General features: G+C 41.9%; 2 protein-coding genes across 2 annotated transcripts in view; one reads left to right on the top strand and one right to left on the bottom strand.

Moving 5' to 3' along the window:
* On the top strand, positions 1-14,960 carry BRI3 (brain protein I3). The gene is made up of 3 exons (XM_065644971.1): positions 1-491; positions 2,039-2,153; positions 14,578-14,960. The coding sequence occupies exons 1-3, from the start codon at positions 326-328 to the stop codon at positions 14,708-14,710; spliced, it is 414 nt and encodes a 137-aa protein (XP_065501043.1). The 5' UTR covers positions 1-325; the 3' UTR covers positions 14,711-14,960.
* A 1,079-nt stretch (positions 14,961-16,039) lies between these two features.
* BAIAP2L1 (BAR/IMD domain containing adaptor protein 2 like 1) overlaps positions 16,040-19,330 on the bottom strand; it is a 38,964-nt gene continuing 35,673 nt past the window's right edge. The window contains exons 13-14 of the mRNA XM_065644889.1: positions 17,166-17,206; positions 16,040-16,632 (exon numbers count right to left, since the gene is read on the bottom strand). Coding sequence (XP_065500961.1) covers positions 16,557-16,632; positions 17,166-17,206 — 117 coding nt within the window. The 3' untranslated portion in view covers positions 16,040-16,556. The remainder of the gene's footprint in view (positions 16,633-17,165; positions 17,207-19,330) is intronic.

Genomic DNA, 19,330 nt, shown 5'->3' with positions numbered 1-19,330 from the left:
GGGGCGCAGTCTTGTGACCGGCCGCGAGCTCACCGCAGCAGCTCCGGAGCCGCGCGCGCCGTGCGGGGCGCTCGGGGAGGGGCCGCCCGCGCGCCAGGGGCCGCTCACCGCCCCCCCCACCCCGCCTCGCGGCCCGTCCCTGGATGCACGAGGCACCGCCGCCGGGGCGCTCGCGCCGCCGCTGAGCTCCGGCGCCCCCGGGCGGGGCGGAGGGGGCGGCGCCCGCCAAGTTGGGCGCTGAGGCGAGGGCGCCGCTTCCTCCCCGCGCTCCCTGCGCTCCCGGCCGCTCGGCTCCGCGGGCAAGGCAGCGCCGCCGCCCCCCGGCATGGACAACAAGCCCCTGCTGCAGGAGCGGCCCCCCGCCTACAGCCCCGCCGCCCAGGGCGCGGGCTACGACTACGGGCAGAGCAACTACGGCGCCATCCCCCCGCCGCAGCCCGGCTTCCAGCCGCCCCCGCCCTACCCCTACCCGGGCGCCGCGGCTGCCGCAGGTGGGTCTGAGGCGGCGGGGGCGAGGGGGCGCCGGGCGTGTGCGGGAGGGCGTGAGCCCCGCTTCCCTGCCCCGGGACGGGGGCGGTGCCCGGGGGCCGCAGGCCGGCAGCGGGCTCTGGGGAGCGGCCGTGGCCTGCGCCGCGCAGGGGCTGCCCGGCGGGAGCGCCGCCAGCTCTGGAGCCTCCGGCGCGGGGCGTCCCTGTCAGGAGCGGGGCGGTTCCGCCGTCTGGGCTCTCACGCCTCAAACGGGCTCAGGGAGGAGGGTGAGCGGGGATCCAGGTGTTTAAAAGCGCCGCCTCCCCTTCCCCTCCTTCTCCGGTGCCTCTGAGGGCTGGCGGCGTGTTTGTTTTGCCCTCCCCAAAACACCGGGTGTGCACACCGCCCTCGTGTGCGGTTTTCCGCCCCAGGACAATGGCAGAGACACGGCTGCGGTACCGGTAAAACGGACCCCCAACCTGCGCTTTTCTTTGCGTGCGCTGCTCTGTCCTCTGGTTAACGTTTGTTCTTTTCTGATACACTTCAGTAGTCTTGGACAGACTTAAGCAGGTGAGTAGACACAGTGCTTCTGTTAAATGAACTCATACCTGCAGCCTCTCTCAAAGAGAGCAGCAGCCCCTCAGGAAAGACTCTGTAGAGTTAAGGGAATGCTTCAAAAATTGAAAAGAATACACTGAATAGAGCAGACGTTAACCCCAGTCATCAAGCATTGGGATGAATATTTGGGCTGTAGACTGATTTCCTGCTAAGAACTTGGAGCTTATTTTCCTACAATACAAATATTGCTGATTATTTTCAGTTTAAGTAGTGGGGTTGGTGGACCAAGAAAATCTGAGAACTGTGCCAGGGAGAGAAGTTCAGAATGGATTTTATCTGGGCAAAGTGTACCTTGAGTGTCTGATACACTGCATACATATAACCATCCCTTTTAAAAGCTTTTTTTTTTTTTAATGTTAGTGTGGTAGTGAAGGGCTTGTGTTTTCTAGCTACAGCTGTTAAAATTACACATTTACTAGCTAACAACATGGATTTTCTGAAAGGCATGGAGTTGGATGGTTTTTGTTTTCCGCTATGCAACCTGTTTCCACTTGCGTCTTATCACTCCTACTTCTCTCTCTAGTTATAAACTTAATATGTGGAAGTTAAGGTGGAAACCCAAGGAAGATTTATTCTGTTTCAACTAGTTTGTCTGCTGGAGTGGGACATATCTCATACGTAACATCTGGAGTGAAAGCTGTGATCAGCGTTTGTTTAAACTGTTTTTTTCCTGGCCCTCAAACAGCATTGAAACAAATTCTCAAAGTTAATTATTAGCTCAGTGTCTTTTTTAGATGGTTAAATTGTACTAGATACTTGGGGTTATGAAGTGGCTTTGCTAATAGATTTGCTGAGTAATATTTTCCAACTGTGATTTTGATAGAGCTTCTTGAAGTGCTCAGTCAAGACTACATTTCTATTTTTTTTCTATGTTCTGTTTCCATACTTTTTAATTATTATCATTGTTCTTTGTACTTCACATGCAGTGATTGAGGTTTTTCTCTTATTTTAGGGTATGCTGTTCCTCCACCGACATCACAGCCAAACTATTCGAGCACGTACACCATTATTCAGCAGCCTGCCACCACCACTTCTGTAGTAGTCGTTGGTGGCTGTCCCGCCTGCAGGTAATATAGCTCTCTAGTTGAGAAATAAATTCAGTCTTAGGTTTTATTTTTTAAATTACAGGTATCCATATAATTCCTTGGTTTTCAATAGTTTCTCATTGTGTGTGTATTAGAATTGAATTAATTGAAAAGCTAAAATTCTATTAGGGGAGAGCTTTAATTTATGAAGTGTGAGCTTGTCCTAATGGGCTTGTGACAACTGCCATAATTAATGTGGTAGACTTTATATATAAACATGAATCTGTTCTTTATGATGGAGGAAGATCTGTAAGTGGTGTTTTTAATGAAAAGGCGGGTCAGTTCTTGAGGGAGAGGATGACAGGAAGCCCTTTCTGATGTGTTTATGCCCTGTGATAGTGAGTAGTGTGATCGTGTTGTGAAACTTTGTAATTTTTGACCATAGTCACTTCTGGTTATCTGGGAGTCCTGTGGAAGGGCTTCCACTGCTGTGGTGTGTGTGTCCCTGTTCCCAACATCCAGACTGCAAAACTAGGTAGGGCGATTGTCAGTGTTAGTTGAAAACGTCAGTATCTTAAGGGTTTAAAAGATGCTTTACTTTAAAAGTCTTTTGACTGCAGAAGAACAGGGACATTAATAGATTTGATTCAAAGTGTTAATCTGATGAAGTGGTGAAAAGCAGAAAAAGTGGTGGGCTATGAGCTGGAGTTGCAACAAAAGAACAGCTTCCCCCTTGGAGATCAACAGCCACAAAAAAAGGGAAGGAGGCCCCTGTTTCGCATCAGTGCTGTAAGCCAGCTGCAGCCCCTGTGCACTTCTCAGTTCTTCTCATCCCAGGCTATTCACTAATGGGTGAGGGCAGCCAGATTGCTGCTGGTGCCGTTCGGACACGAGTGCGCCTGGCCAGCTCTGACTCAAATGCAGAATCATCCCCCTTCTGTTAAAATGTATGGGAGTTACCCTTGTGGTGTCTTGTGAAGAGGTACTTGGTATTCTGCAAGCCTGAGCCCTTGCTTACCCGTTTCAAAAAGTGTAAGAAACGGACATGCTAGAATAGCTGGAGTGATACCAGTTTTCAGTGTGATGAATGTGATAGAGATGGTTGCAGTGGCAGAGGCTTTTGGTTTTGTAAGAGTTGGTGTTTGTCTGAGAGTCAGTACCTGCCTTCAAAGATGGATTCAAATAAGTCTCTTTTGGTGCTGTGTAAAAACAGGTGCCTGCTGAAATGCCACTAGTTAAGGCTGAAAAACCTGCACCAGCTAGAGCTGTTGCTCTAGAACTTGTGAGGGAAAGTAACCACTGAGCTCTTCAGAGGAGGTGGTAGATCCTGCCACCTGAGTAATTACGTTAAAATGCTTATGCTTTAGCTGAACCAGCAGACATGAAAGATGTAGGAGTTGCTTAGTAAAAGGCAGGCAGAGTGTTTATACAGACCTTCTAGCCCTAAATCCAATAAATCTCAAGACATTTTACTGTGGAAGTGGTCTTTGCAATGGCTTAAGATTGGTAGACTATTGCTGCTATCCTTAAGGTTTGTTTTTTTCCTGGAAGCTATCCTGGGATGTTCTAGGGGACACCTTTGAAACAATCATTTGCAAATATAATATCTAACTTTAGCCAAACTTTGGAAAATGAGCTTTCTTTTGTAAGATGTTTTTAAGTGAACTCAGTTGAATAGTTTTAAAGTCATCAGACTTCTCTGCTGGAGGTACCCAGTGCTCTGTACATTGTAGGCTCTTAACTAAAGCAAAATACCCTCCACAAAAGCTTGTTTACTCTTGGATCCTCGGGTTTTGTTTTAGGCTGTGAAGAAGAAAAAAAAAAAGTTGTGAGGAGAACTATGACATGTTGATTACTCTGAGGCATAATAGTGCACTAGTTAAAGTGTAGGACTCTTCTCAGCAGTTCTGAAATACTCCTGGAATCCCAAGGACAAGTAACTGTATCTAGCAACGGTGTGCTATAGTTGTCTTTGCAGTATTACTGTGTTTTTTTCCTAGCCGTCTTTAGACGTGTCAGGGTAAAAGGGAAAAAAAGAATCTCAGATTGCTTGTCTTTTGACTACTTGAGGAGTTTATAGTCTGGTACTTCAAGAGAAAGGACAGGGAGGCTGGGTGGGAAGCATAATATTAGAAATATTCGCAGGAACCCAAAGGGTCAGGGTTCATGTTCTGGGCAGTTACAGTGGCTGATTCTGTTAGAGATAGAGCTCATAATCCTCTTTGACTTCTCAAGACCTTAAACATAGTTCTAGCTTACTTCCTTGGCCTAGAAACCTATTTTATGAAGAATGCAACATGCAGCTATACTCTGAATGCAACACTGAACAAAAAAGTTGTTGAAAGGGCATCGCTAAACATAAAGTTACTAATGATACATAAATAACTTTATTAAACTGCTTTATTATATATATATATATATAAAAACTAACTTTATTAAAGTTAGTTGTACTGTTGCTGTTCTGATTTGATGCTTGATCGTTAGAGAAGTCCATCTGCCTTAGATGATGAGGAAAGACCTTGCTTGTGGCTGTGGAGTAATGTAACTGGTAGTGTGGGCTAGAGCCCATCGAGAGGATTTTTACCATCAGAAATACAAAACAGTCTTTTGCACGGTGGCATTTGTGAATGTTGCTAATTGAAGTAAAAACCATTTCCAACTTAAAATATACACTGTTGAGGAGAAATATGCAGTATTGGCCTGTTATTTGGGTAAGAGTCTGTTTTATTGCAGTCTCAAATGATCTTGAGGTTAATAAACTAGCTACAGTATAGTAGATCTTTAGGCTTGATTTATGCTATGAAGGAATAAAAAGTACAGAGTATCTCCAAAAGTAGCCTCTCTACAAGTAGGTAATATGCTCCTAGTCACTACGTATTTTTTTTCTTCTATCCGTGATGCATTACTGCATCTGAGGGATGACTCTCCAGTCTTGCAAGCTGTGCCTCTTGCTTAGAGTTATTCGTTAGTCACATCATCCTAATTCATCATTGGTCAGTGTTGCTTTGTAGTTACAGACTTCAGTGTTAATGTGTGTTCTATCCTTCCCTGCATTATTAAAACCTCTTAGGTGGTTGTAATTCTGTTGTCTTAGTGCGAATTCTTCTCCCAACCCTGATGTATGGAGAATTAAACTGAGCTGCAGAATATTGTCAGCTTTATTGTTTGTAGTTGACACTGAAGGATCAGCCTAGTCTTGCTTTTCAAATATTTTATGTTGCCAAGTACAGATTGAGTCATTACAGCCACCAACTGTAGAGATCCAGCCATGTAATTTTCTTTTTAGCTTGGAGAGCACAGTCTGGCTGCTTCTCTTGTGGTCACTTTCATTTTCTTTTTCTCTGTCTTGCTTTGCTGGGTAGAACAAACTGCAAAGGAATGATTGCTTGCTTATTACTTAGCAGAAGAAAGGTCCCTTTAAAAACCGTGAAAACATTATCTCCATCTGATGTTTTGCAAAAGCTGGTTCCTTCAAAATCTGGACAGAGCCTGTGATAGACCCTGTTGGGTTTTTATTTTCCTGTTTAACAAGCATTCAGTTGTTTGGAAGGGGTGAGGGAAAGGACATAATGCCACTGCATTGTGGTGGCTTTCTCTTCTGACGATTACAAAACATCTGTTTGAGAAGCACTGCAGTGGGTTCCAGGTTATAACAACACTGAAGCTTCTTCCAGGACTGGAAGATGAGACAAGTTTGATTGAACTGCGTTTATTCTCAGATGTCTTAGAGCCTTCTTCCTACCACACTGGTGGTTTGTTTTGTTTCGTTTTTTGACTTACTATTAAGTTCTCTTGTTTTGGTTGAAATTTTTTCTTCAATAAAGTGCTAATATACTCTGGGAAAATTACACTTAGATTATAAAGTACTTCAAAATTTCAGTCTTCTGGTTTTACTTCAATCATAAATGCTGTGTGTGGTTTGATAGAAGGCTGTTCAGGATACAGGATTTCTATAGTTACTCACAACAACTATATTTAATCTTTATGCAAATATGATTTCATAATATATACTGTCTAAATACACAAGAAATTATTTAGAGAGCATGTCTGATATTCTGAGGAAAACCTGCAGCTTTTCAATTTCTAACAGCAGGCTGACATGCTGGAGGTCCTTTTGAATCCTGTGAGTAAAGCCAACTTTGAAACACCATTTCAGGAGAGCTACAAAGAGGAGAAGCTATAACAGTGCAGCAGCTCCTGACGCTGGTTTTTGTCACAAGGGTGATCAGCCTGTGTTGGGAGTCGGTGTAGCTCCCTTGTACTACAGCGTGCAGCTTTTTGTAGCTGTGTGCTGTTCGGGCAGGCTGGGGCATTCATCCCCTGCTGTGCTGTAATTTGGTGGCTGGAGCAGTTAGGGCATGAAATTCAGCAATGACTTCTGCACGTGACTGCGGAGAAGAAAGCCTTGATACAGCAGACTTGAGCAGATGCCATGAGTCTGCCATTTGGAATTACTGGCTAGGATAGCTGTAACTTTTTTCCCCCCAGCCATACAGCAGGGGCACGCAGCTGCTCAGCAGCACATCTGATACCTAAGCCCAGAAGAGACGAGCTGGTAAGCCTGTTAATAGGGTCCCCAGTGAGAACAGCGTAGCACTCGCTGTTTCTGAGGATTTGTGTTCTACTGGTCTGAACTGATTTGTGGACAATAAGCAAAACACAGTTTTCTAATGAATGAGACTTCATATGATTAATAAGATACAGCAGGATTGTATTCCCTAATGGGGCCAAATAAAAATGATAATCTGGTCCCTAATGCCCGGTCTGTCACGGGGCCTGAGTTGATAGCTTTTTTTTTTTTTTTTTTTAATTAGTGTCACCATTTGTCTTGATGTCTGTATTCTGGCAATTAGGATTTCTTTGTAGCAATGAGTTGTTCTGGGTGAGAGGAGCAAACTGGTCTGGTTTGTTGGTAACCAGAGGTGATACTGATTTGGCTGTGTGTGCAGATGAGTGAGGAAAAAGCTTCCCAGGTCTCAGTCCAGTTCATCATAGATAGGTCTCCACCAGCTACAGGGAATTTTAATTGGCATGTGTAGTCTCATTTGTGAGGCTGGGTTGTTGGTGTGAAGCCATGAGGCTTGTCTCTCAATTAGCGTGTTCTCAGAACTGGAATTAAAGCAGTGGTGCTACTGCATTAGAGAAGGCTGGTGATTTGTAGACACCTAGATAAAGGCTGTTCCCATTGCCAGCATTTCTCTGGCTCTGCACCCAGCCCTCTTTATAGGAAGTGGGGCCTAAAGCATAAGCAGGTTCAGATAAATCTGCAAATACTGTGGTGTCTTTTACTTGAAGGTGACTTTTAAGGGTAATTTTGTTTACATATATGTACAGCTTGTGTTGAGGAGGGCAAGCTAGTTGCCTTGGATAGATTTGGGCTCCTTTCTGTGAATACGGATCAACAACCATTCAATACACCTTCAAACTGAGGCTAGAGGAGCTGGCATCTCTCTTCATGGAAATTAAAACCGTAAGCATCCCATGCATACTTAGTAGTTGCATATATAATTGTCAGTTCTGCTGCTGCCGCAGGTGAAATTTAAACACGCTTGACCTAGCTGCTGCTGTTGTTGCATTAGCTGGGACAAACATGAAGAAAAGCTGTCTGTATTTTTATGTTCAAAAATTGAAGATGCGGTGTGCAGCTTCCAAACTCCATGCTTGTCACCGGTCTGATGTTTCCATTGAAATAAAGTGAAAGACTCCACCAGGCTCAGTGGCAGGAGCGATGGGATACTGACTTGAAAATTCTACTTTCTTGATTAGTGGGAGAGTATCTGTGTAGAACACAGCTGGAAACACCCTTAAGTGAAGTGCAGTTTCTTTTCGGGTCTTGCAGAGCTTGTCGTGCAATCAAAGTAGCTCTGCTTAGCTGGAATGACCTTTTGAGTTTATTTGTAAGGGATGAAAAATGCTGATAAGCACACATTTAAATAGTGTGATGGAGTGTCAAGTCTAAAAATGCATGAGTTAAATTGTACTGATGCTGTGTATGCAGATCTTGCTATTGGCCCTCTGATCTTGAGCATTTGACTTAAGATGTTAATGTTTTAAGACTTACTTTCAAGAAGGGAACTGTCCGAAAAGTAATTTCGTTTTAAATACTTGTCAGTGGGAATAATTGATGTTACTTTATGGAGTTGGCAGCTGCAATTATAGCTTAAATCCATGACACTGCTTGCAGTATAAATAAACCTTTCCGCTTTATTTTTAGATGGGGAGTGGTGCAGTTATAATCAGCTTTTATGTGGTTTATGCTGTAGAACAGAATTTATGTTTGGTTACATTAGTGAATCTACAGTTTGAATATGGAGTCTCTAATTACTCTGTAGCTCAGGTAAGATACATAAGCAAAAACTAAAATACTCGTATTCTCCTTTATAAAAAGTGTTATTTTTTTCCTCTCCTTCTAAATTTAGTAACTGGCTAAGCAGTGATTGAAGTGTTCATCCAAAATTAGGTGGTGACACAAATCACCAGAAGCCAAAAAGTGTTTGTATTCTTACTGCTGTAGTAGTAATCGCCGTGCTACAGATAGGAACTGGCTCTGAAATAACAGGTGTGTGAAGGTGGGGGTCACACAGATACAGTTCTGGTGAGCTTTCCAAATGAGCGTCGTTTGAGCTGACTTGGGGTGGGTGCTGCTTGGCTGTACTGACACAGCAGCACATCCTGGGGCTCGCTCTGTCCCTCGCTGCTGCTTTTCCCTGCGTCTGCTGTTCAATATGGATGATTTTTTTTAATTGATATTTTGCATTACCACAAAACACTTCCTGAATAACTCTCTTTAGGGGGAAGGGATTTTAAAATAAATTCCTGCTAACCAATAGATGTGGGCCTTGCAAGCTGATTTAGAGTGGTGATTGTAATGAGTTAGCCGGTAGTCATCTATGCTTGGGTTTGCACTTACTCAGGGCTGACCAGAAGTACCCTGATTGATTCTTCTCTAATGTTTAATTAGTGTGTTCATTCTTTAACGTCAGATCAAAATTAGGCTGCTTATACTTGTAAAGCACACTGAATTACTTGTCACAAAAGTAGACTTCAGGGCAGGAACTGAATATGGAATTATTAAGAGACAAGGAGAAGACTTAAAAACACCAACAAAGCAGGAGTTCAATGCATGCGGGAAGGGAATGCTCAATCTGTGTGAAAGAAGAAGATGCTATTAGTGTAACAGCAAAACAGGGCAGGAAATAGAATGACCTTAATGTGCTGTGTACCACACTTGGCATGCATTTTCCAAAGTAATGTTACTTTTGGTGTCATTGAAATGTCTGGAAAAGGGACTTTGCCTTTCTTGGATGGATCTGTAGCACTGAAAACTGCCTAAATCTTTAATTACTCAGAAACATCTAGGTCTGGGCCTCTTGGTATATATAGTATGTTACTGGGTTAAACTGTGGCGGCTGGAAAACTAAAGACCTCACCTCTTGTGCTTCTGTTGCTGATTTTTTTTTTTTTGATCTGAGGGTGCTCAGCATTTTATGCATTTCCACAGGTACAAATTGCTATATTCAACTTCTGCATCCAGGTTTGCCATGTTTACTTTCTACCACTGTATCTGTAACCAGTCTGGTTATCTAAACAGTTTTGAATCACTTTGCATTTCAGTCCTATTAGCAGATTCTTCCCGGGAGATGGCACTTCTACTAGCACATCTTCTCCCTGGTGAATGAAGTTGGTGGTATGAGAGCCTTGTTTACTGACTCCATTCTTTAATTGCAGTCTAATTTTGAATGTCATTGGAATGTAGTTTTGCAGTTTTACTCTCCAGATATGCTGTAGGCAAAGTGGGTGTATGGCAAAGAGGGTGTATGGCAAAGAAATTATGCTAAAGCTTTACTGTTAGCCTTAAGACATGCTACATAATTCCCCCTCGTACACAAAAATATGCTCAGGTAGGACAGCTAGTTGGAAATCTCTGGAAACAAGGGTTAGTAGGAGGCTCTTCAACTCTGTTTTAGAAGTCAGTGTAATAAATCATCTCTGCTTGGGTTAGTACGCTCTGAACTCAACCTAGCAAGCAGATTTTGATGCTTCCTGGCACAGGCTAATGGTATAACAGCTGGTTTGGGATTAGGACTTGGAAGTTGGGTAGCAAGGGTAAGTTGATGGGAGCTACATTTTTCTTTACTGTTTTTCTTTCCTTTTGACTCTCAGTAATCCACTTTTTTTTTAATGAGGACAGAAGTCCTGTATACAGTGATCTGGATGAAGCAATAATAATCCAGAGTATATGAGAAAAATTTACTTCATGAAATGCTACTGTATGATACTTGCCTTTTTTCTAGTAGTGACAGTGATTGTGTTCTGTTTGTTGTTTTTCAGTAACTCCTTCCATAGTTCTTTCCTCAGCGGTACTATCCCATCCGACAGTTCTCCCCATTGGTATTTCTCTTTGCTGGGGAACGCTCTGTGGGAAGAAGGGAAGCAGGCATTGCTCCCATGGTCTGGTGGGGATCCTGGGCTAAAGTTCTTTGTAGTGGAACACTAGACACAGACTAAAAAGAAGTATTAACCAAGCTGAGCAAATCTAGTGCTTGTACAAGAGCTGTTTGCTGAGGTGATGTAGGGCAAGTGCTGTGACTCAGTGACTGATGTGCCAAGACCAGGGTGAGTTTCTGCTTTGCAGCAGAAATGGCCGGGCTCCTTCGTGTCGTCTGGCATATGGCGTAATTTGTCAGCACTTTTGCTGTAGAGGTAGAAATGCATTGCACGCCGGGTGGGGGTACATGACACCTTTCCCTCTGACCCTCGTAAACCCACTGGACATACATGTCATCAATCCAGCAGAAGCGTAGAGGCCATTTGATGGCACACAATTGTGTTCGTCATTCCCACAAAAAACGCTTGCGGTATTGGCTGGACAGATGTAGGTGTTACCAAACCTGACCTCCAGGAGAGCTCTGGTAAGCTGCGTCTTGAAGACAAACAGTGGTGTTGTTTCCAAGAAACTTGTTCCTGCTGCTGCTGAGTGTGTCTGTAGTTGATGGTCAGTATTAAAACTCGAAATACCAGAAATGAAAGCGGGATTCTGTGTATTAATTCTGTACATTCTGTAAGTCAGCAACTCATTGTGGCAAGAATCGGTCATTTGAATCAAATACCAGACCCCAGTAGGTAAGGAGGTATGGCAGTCTATTTGTTTAGGTCTCATTGGTGGAGACTGTCATAGCCTTTTGGTGAAGCTGCGAAGAAATCCATTTATAAAGAAAAAAGTTCCACTGTTACCTTATGCTTGATTCCTTAAACATCCCTTTGGCTTCAGCTGCAGAATAAGATACTGATACCACAACTGTTGTACAAAGTACTTTGTAAATGTTAGGGATTTTAGCACTTCTGGTATTAACAGTAGTATCTGTGGGTGACATGCCAGAATCATTGTCCTTTACAACCTGTGCTGACTGTATCAGTGTGCTGAATATGGCGATGCCATCCTGGAGAAAAAGGTCGTTTTGTGAATTTGGGCAGTATCATGGATACTTTTAAGGTGATATCTGTTATGTTGATATCTGGATTTGTGATGTGGTGATAAAGTTATGGGAATAGGAGCTAAAAGAAGACTGGAGAGAGAGGTGAGACATTTTCAGTGTTTGGGGAGGCTTTCCTGAAGTGCTTTAGAGCCGTAGGGAAAAAAAGGTGGTACCTACACTCCTGAAACTAATTCTACAGAATGTATTCCAGCTCTGGGAAAAATGGTAAGATCTGAAGTCCTGGAGAGTTTGTTATGAAAGCAAAACACTTCCGCAGAGCTGATCTCTCATTCTTATCTCTCTGGACACACAGATGTCAGTGTTCAAGGCTAATCTTACATTGTCGTGGTGAAATAAAGTTCTCGCGCTGATAGATGAAGCTCTGATAGTGTACATGCCTGACTTAGCATAACATCACCCCTTTGTTCCGAGTTTGTAGGAGTAGCCACAAGAAGCAGCACAGGCTGCAAAAATCTGAGCTTTGGGACACTTGTGTGCTGAGACTAGAATCTGTATTGTGGTTTGAGCATTAGTCTACATCGTTTAACGTATTACCTCAAAGGAGTGTTATTTGAGGATATGAAACCATAAAACTACTGCTGGGATCAGCTGTACCCTGACAATGCCTTTATACCAAATATAAAGTTGACTTCTATCACAAGAACTCTATAAACAGAAATAAAGTCAGTTCATCAAAAGGAGGCGACCGATATTGAAAACTTAGGTGGAACATGAAGTTGTGTAAGCAGCAGAATATCAGGAACACTTTGAAAAGCCAGTTATGATGGTTGAGGGGAAGGAGAATGGTTCTTAAGTTTAATCAAGTTGTAATGTTTTAGCCAACTGCAGTAAGGAAGTGGTCTCCGAGTCTGCATCTTGTTCCTTTGCTCTATTTACGTGTACAACAGGTTGTCTGTGACTGCTCTGTAGGGAAACAACATCTTGTTGGCCTTGGCACCTTGCTTGTAGCATGTATTTCAAGGCCACTTAGCTCTATTTGTTGACTTTCACTGTACCAGGGAATCTTAAGAGGACATGCGTTGTTCAAGTGTTTTGCTAAACTCCAAATTTTGACTATTTAGTATGGCTGCTTGAATTTCTTAAGTCTGAATACTCAGGCTTTACTGTTTGTCTTCATTTTGAGGGATGTTTAGGTACAGCATTTCAGAAAGAAGTAGGGACTGACATTAGAACTCTGCTCAGGTAAATTTCTGCTCTCACAGAACTGTGCTGAAACAGGATTGCTCAAGTAGGGTGGTCATTGATTCAGGACTCAGCCAAGTGATATCAATAGCAGGTTCTCCTACAGTTCTAAAGGAACATCAGTTTTTGGAAGTACCTACTGAGGGTTATTTTAACAGTGATGTGTGTTTGGCCTTTGGACTTTCCTAGCTACCAGAAATAAACTTGTGAAACGGCGTATGACAGTAGTGCTGCACCTCTGAGCTGTTGGTGACTTAGGAAGTCTGAATGTGAGTAGTGAGCGTAGTCCTGCATATGCTTATTTAACCGGCACCTTCCACAATGAAGTGCTGACATGTGAAGTACTCTTTCACCGTAAATCTACAGTTAGAATTTTTAAAGTTCTCCTTATCCTGCTAAATGGGTCAGAGCCCTAAATGCCCAGTGCACCTACCCCTTTGCACATTAATTATACTGATCTGTGCTCTCTGAAGAAAGATAAGCCAGCACATCTGAGAGAATGTGCTGGCAACTGCAGGAACCAGACATTGCCAAGTTGTGTATTAATTTGCAGTAACAGACTGAAACAAACCTGTTTGCATCTCGCTCTCTGCAATGGTTTTCACTTGCTTAGTGAAAGCATGAGCTGGATGTTTCAGCAGAAGCCCTTAACCAGCATTACACAACTTTCTGCCCATTCAAATCTTTCCCTTAGGAAGAAGCTGAGAAAAAGAACCAAGTCATCAGATGAAAACATTCAGAGAAGGATTTTAAAAATATATTATTTTTATTTTTTTCTCAAAGAGCTGTAGTGCACATATACTGTGGGAGACTTGAGGCTGAATGAACTGAGAGGGTTCACTCCAGGACAACTGTGGAAACTAGGCAGGCAGGGCATATGACACAAGTGTGACTACTGCCTGTTGTAAGAGACCTAAAAAGCTGAGAAATGGAGTTTTTTGGTGTGCAGTAACCAGTATAACAACACTGGTACAGTTACATTTTTAGCATGGTATCATTCTGGAAGAGTCAGTAAATTATTTTAAAAGCAAGCTTCTTTCCATTTTTATGAGAGTAAAATTTAGTGACACTAAGGTTTAGTTCTAGAAAACTGTATCCTCACTTATACAGAAAAACCTGACCCCAAGAAGGACTAACAAGGAATAAAGTTTGATACTTGCTTACAATCTCTGTCCTGAACGTGTGATCTTTTATTCCTGGGTAGTTACTTGGCAAGGTGTGTTGAGCTAGGAAGCAAGAATACATGAGAAGAGCCATAACTTTCAGATTCCTCAGGGACCAGAGGTGGCTTTAACACAAAAGCCTGTGTCTCTGCAGCTTTCTGAATGGAGAGTGTGTGATTTGTTCCCATTGCACAGCAGGTGCTGCACCTGTGTGTGTTCTTCAGTGTACTTGATTAAGCAGTATTTGGAGCTGATACAGCTGCTCAGAGGTGTGCTGGCTGTGTTTTGTTCTAAGTACCAGTCCTGGAGTACAGTGACAGAAAAGTGGTTGCTGTCTGGAACAAAACAGCTACTTTGAATTAAACTTTGTAGACTTCTTATCTACAGTCTGCTCATCTGCATGTTTCCTGTTTTTCTTTAAGTGGTATAATTCAAAATCTTCTGCTACAAGAACAGAAGTCTTTTAATGGGAAAAACAAAAAAAACAAGAAAAAACAAACTCTTTGTGCTTTATTTTGCTTTATAAAAATAGTGTGTTTTTCGGTGACTGCCAGATCATGAAGCGGTAGCTTTTGGGCAGACGTGGTGGTTGTCCTTGACTGAGTCTGTTTTCTGTTTTTGCAGGGTTGGCGTGTTGGAGGACACCTTCACCTGTCTCGGTGTTTTATGTGCCATTGTATTCTTTCCAATTGGGATTCTGTTCTGTCTTGCACTGAGGCAGAGAAGATGCCCTAATTGTGGGGCAGCTTTTGGCTAAGGGGATGAACGTGGACGTGGTTATGGAAGCGACAACTGTTAGCATATTCTTTCTAATGTAAATGTCATGTACAATCATTTTATCTGCTTCAGACCTGTTTTGTAAAGTGTGAAGAAATTCAGTCTCTTGCATGTAATTTAATCTTTTATGAGCATGTGCATTGCAAAACATGAAAACCCAACTTGTTTTCCATGTTTAGTGGCACCTGTTGACAACTAAATAAAACTGCTTTTCCTTTTGCAATCCTCAACTTGTGGCTGGATTATTAAGTATGTGACTAATGTGTCTGATAACATGTACTCCAAAAGTGGAGTTAGTAATCCTAGCTACAAAGAAGGATAAATATTTGGCAGAATCCTTATGATAATAAAAAGACACGGTTTGGAGCTCTACTTGTTGAAGCACATCAGGTGTTTTTGAGGAAAGCGTTGGAAGTTTCTACAGGCCAGGTTGACTTGCGTTGTAATATGCTTTAGAAAACAGGCCCTGGTGTAGGTTATACTTCTGAAAAGCTGGTGTTTCAAAATGGGCTAATGGATATTTCTGCAAGGTTCCATAGCAAGTGAGGTGTCCTCAGCCTTGAACTCACAAGGCAATGAGAGGAGGTGGAATGAGGGGACTCTGCAGCCATCACATGCTCATATACTATTTTTTGATATTAAGTAACCGAAAGGCATTTCACATGACTTGAATTCACTGTTTATAGTAGTAGAAGCAGGCACAACAAGATCGATACTCCTGGGATGGTGCGGGAAGTGTGTACGTCTGTAAAGTGGAATGACTTGGAGTAAGGGTTAATCACTGGCAGTCGTCACAGTACGGACTCCACATGGCAGGTGGGAAATGTCACCTGAACTGTTCTGTGGTAAAAACACCCAGTGTGAAGGGTCAGTTTTTAACATCCTGTATTAATTTCTGAGATGATTATTACTGTAGGAAAAGTCTTTCAGATAATCTATCTCCACTGGGTTCAGACAATCTGAGCCCGAGGTAACAAACGGTGCAACTCTACTTGTGACTGAAGTTAAAAGCAAGATTTCTGTACTATGTGAGCATTTAGGCTTCTTAACCAGAAATTCTCAAGCTGAATCTGTTTGAATCTAGGCTGCAGTAATGGAGTAACTTCAACAGCAGCTTTTCATATTAGCATTTCAGAAAAAAATCATGGCACTGTTTTATTATGACTTTTTATAAGACTCAAGTTTGACAATGTGTTTTAAAGAAAATTATCATTGAAGAATGTGTTGACAGTACATTAGACAAAATAGATTTATGTTAACACTTGAAAATTTATATCTGAACGTTAAGCAAAGCATTACAAATAGTCTATTCCTAAAGGATAAATATTTATTTATAACCTAGGGTGTCTTTTTAAACAAAATAATGCATAATCACTTTATACAGGCAACTCTCTATTCTGGAATAAGGCAGTTGTTACATTGTTCTGTTTAGAAAAAAAAATCATCTTATTTAGTAAGTGGCAGGTGCAGGCTTATATTCTAGAACTTACCATTAGAGTTTCCAAATGATGACTGCCAAAGACTCAGAGTTGTGAGCTATTGGTTACACTGGTTTACAAGAGTATCTAAACTATCTCCAGTATTTTCACAATTCCTACTACAAAAAGGCATACTGTAAAGTCAAGCCAAAGTGCTCAAACATAAGCACAAAGCAATTAACTCATTAGAAAGTACAGGTTTTCCAAAAAATCAGAATCCATTCCAGTATGATTCTATTGTACAGTAATGAAATTTAAATAAGTTTTTAGAACCAGTTTAGATAGTAGTTATCATTACTGAAAATGGTCTTTATGAGGAGGAAGTACAGGGGTATGGACCGTGTATATTCATCGAATAATTGGTGCTGATCTGTCATTTGTTACTGTTGGTCTGAGTTTCACAGTTGCAAAAGGATTTTCTCCGCTGAAAAGAAATGCACAAAGTTACTATAAGGCTTGCTGCAGTACAGAACCAAATTTAAGCCATGCAGTTTCTTCATCTGAGTTGTCTGAAGACAGACTCGTGGTTTTAGACTAAACAAGTCTGTGCAACCCATTAAAACTGCAAGTTAAACTGAAGTTTAACTTGAATTTTTAGAACAAGCTTAGGTATGAAAACTCACACAATTTGAGAAGTTAATGCCCAGTTAGATCTGGACATTTTTTTTTTAAACAGCTCCCAGTCTCACAAGATTTTTGGTTTTAACCCTCGAAGACATAGTTTAAGTTTTGCTTCCTGTTAAATTACTGGAGAAACCCTTATTTTTCCAAGAAGGGCCTGGGCATTGCGTGCCACTTGACGCCACTCTTGAGAGAAGTGCACCCCATTTTAGGCATCGTGTTTTACCAATGCAGAGAGTAATTCAGGAAAACAGCCTTATTTCCCCTCGCAATCAATACAAAAGCAAATATAAACCCCAACACAATTAAATTAGCATAAAGGCTTTAAAAATATACCTTAGAAAAGGTGGTTTTATAATGCCATTCATATCAGGTTTCTGTAAAAGAAAAAGGAGATATTTACATAGATTTACAAAAACATGTTACAGGTGATCTTGTTATCGTGCTAAGAAGACTACTCTGTCATTCCCACAGGCTAAAATATTTTGCCATGTAGAATAATTATTGTGTAGTTTAACTGAACTGTGGACAGGCAGTTGTGGAGAGGAAAATTATCTCAAAGTTATTTAGAAAGTTAAAAACTGGTGTTAGCATTATCTGGCTGGTTTTGTTTGTGGTGTCCATCCTACCCCTCCCAGATTTAAGATCAGCAATCACCTGAGGTCTAGCTGGGCATTTTATAGTTAAAATAGCAAATGAAATGTTGCTGCAACAACCATAAGAAAAAGGACAGAACTACTTGCAGCACAAACATCATACCATACTGGTTTTGTAACGTAACTGATAAACTGCCAGTTGTCACAGCAAAAACGCCAAAACTAGGCTGGAGCAGATCTTGCAGAATAAACAGTGAAGTCATGAAGTTAAATCCAACAAACCAGCAACCAGCATAATGACATATTTAAATATTAAAAGCCTGAATTGAGGGCAGATGTGTGACCTAGAAGTTTTTCTATACAGTACAAGTTCACATATTTCCTGGGATTTTTGCTAGTAGTGGTGGTGAGTAAAAAAATGTGTTCTTGTGGCATTAAGATAACCCAAAGGGTGGCAGTGTCGCTCTGTCGTCGTGCTACTACTGATGCAGTGTTTCAGGTGAGATAAAATGGAAAACTGTTGCAAATTACCTGTCGCTGGCCTGTTGTGCTACGTGGAAGTTTGGGCCAACAGTTAATTTCTACTTTTTTTCCTCCTCTAACTTTTAGTAATAATCATACTTAATGACATATTTCAAACTGCAAACTCATTGCGTTGCTTCTAATAGGTGTCAGATGAAGTTCAAAGTGAAAATTTGAATATACATTCTTGCATGTAGAAGCAGGAATATCCAGTCAGCTTTAACGTAGCAGCTTGACTTGCACGCATCATTCAGTCCATGTGGCCATTTTGGTTTTCATACTTACAATTTCCCTGCTGAACACAGGCCTGGAAGCCTTTCCTTTTCAGGGACACCCTGCATTGTACCAGGGGTTCTGAGCTACCATCTTTGTGATACCACGATGCAGGTGAAGAATTCTCTATTTATTCAGGACATAATTCAGCTGGGTTCTTAAGCACGTGCTTGACTTGTGATTCCAATGAAATTGCTCATGTACATCAGTTGTAGATAGACTCAGACCTTAGAAATAGGGCTAATTAGCCCTTAAAATTAATTAGAATGATCAAATGCCCCAAATACATGCTACTCCTTCCTGAACACCAACCCTCAAAGCTCTGTCAACTACTGTCTTTTTTAGTTGCATTGTTCTGCGTAGTACTGTCCTATGTAACACGGCATGAAGAATTTAACTGGCAAGAACCATTCTTCATCTTTTCTTCTTGAAATCCTAAGCTATATTTTTGTGTCAGAATGCACAGAAAATAGACGCCTCAAAGAAATGTTTCCTGCTTCTGCATAAAGACACCATAAGCACAGTGTTTTACATGTGTGTAAATTGTAAATGAGCCTGCAAGCCAGCCTGGTAAAATGTTTATTTCCAAAGCCACGTGGCAGTGTGGGGGTTGGTACCTTGCACAGAAGTGGGAAAGGCAAGGAAGCTCTGCGAAGTTCCAAAAGAATGAACGTAAATAATGACTTCAGAGCAAAACCATTGGGTGCAAGTGCAGCAACTCTGCACTACAGTTCTCTTCCTTTGGATGGTAACAGGTAAGGACAATCGTGGGGTCACAGTAAGAAATTACCTGCTATGAGTTATGAGGTACCTCAACAAGAACAGCCAGTATTTTATACTCCAGAATTCCTATTTTATTTTTTTATCTTGCTTTACCTGCGGAAATTCAGAATCTGAAAAGAAGATGTATTTGTTTTCCACTCCTAAGAGGCTACAAGGCCATTCTGGCCTCCAAAGAGAATACACTGTTCTAACTAGAATTCCATCCTAGTCTGTCACCTAAATGATCTGCCATTCCTCTTGGTTTTCTAGTTCAACCAGAATGTTTGTCCACAAGCCATGATCCTCCTGGGACAGCTGCATCGAAGGGCCACTGAAAGTACAAGTAGC

The sequence above is a fragment of the Caloenas nicobarica genome, chromosome 14 (assembly GCF_036013445.1).
Source record: "Caloenas nicobarica isolate bCalNic1 chromosome 14, bCalNic1.hap1, whole genome shotgun sequence".
NCBI lineage: Eukaryota > Metazoa > Chordata > Aves > Columbiformes > Columbidae > Caloenas > Caloenas nicobarica.
Note: the sequence above shows the minus strand (reverse complement) of the source record. Positions and strands in the feature narration are given on the sequence as shown.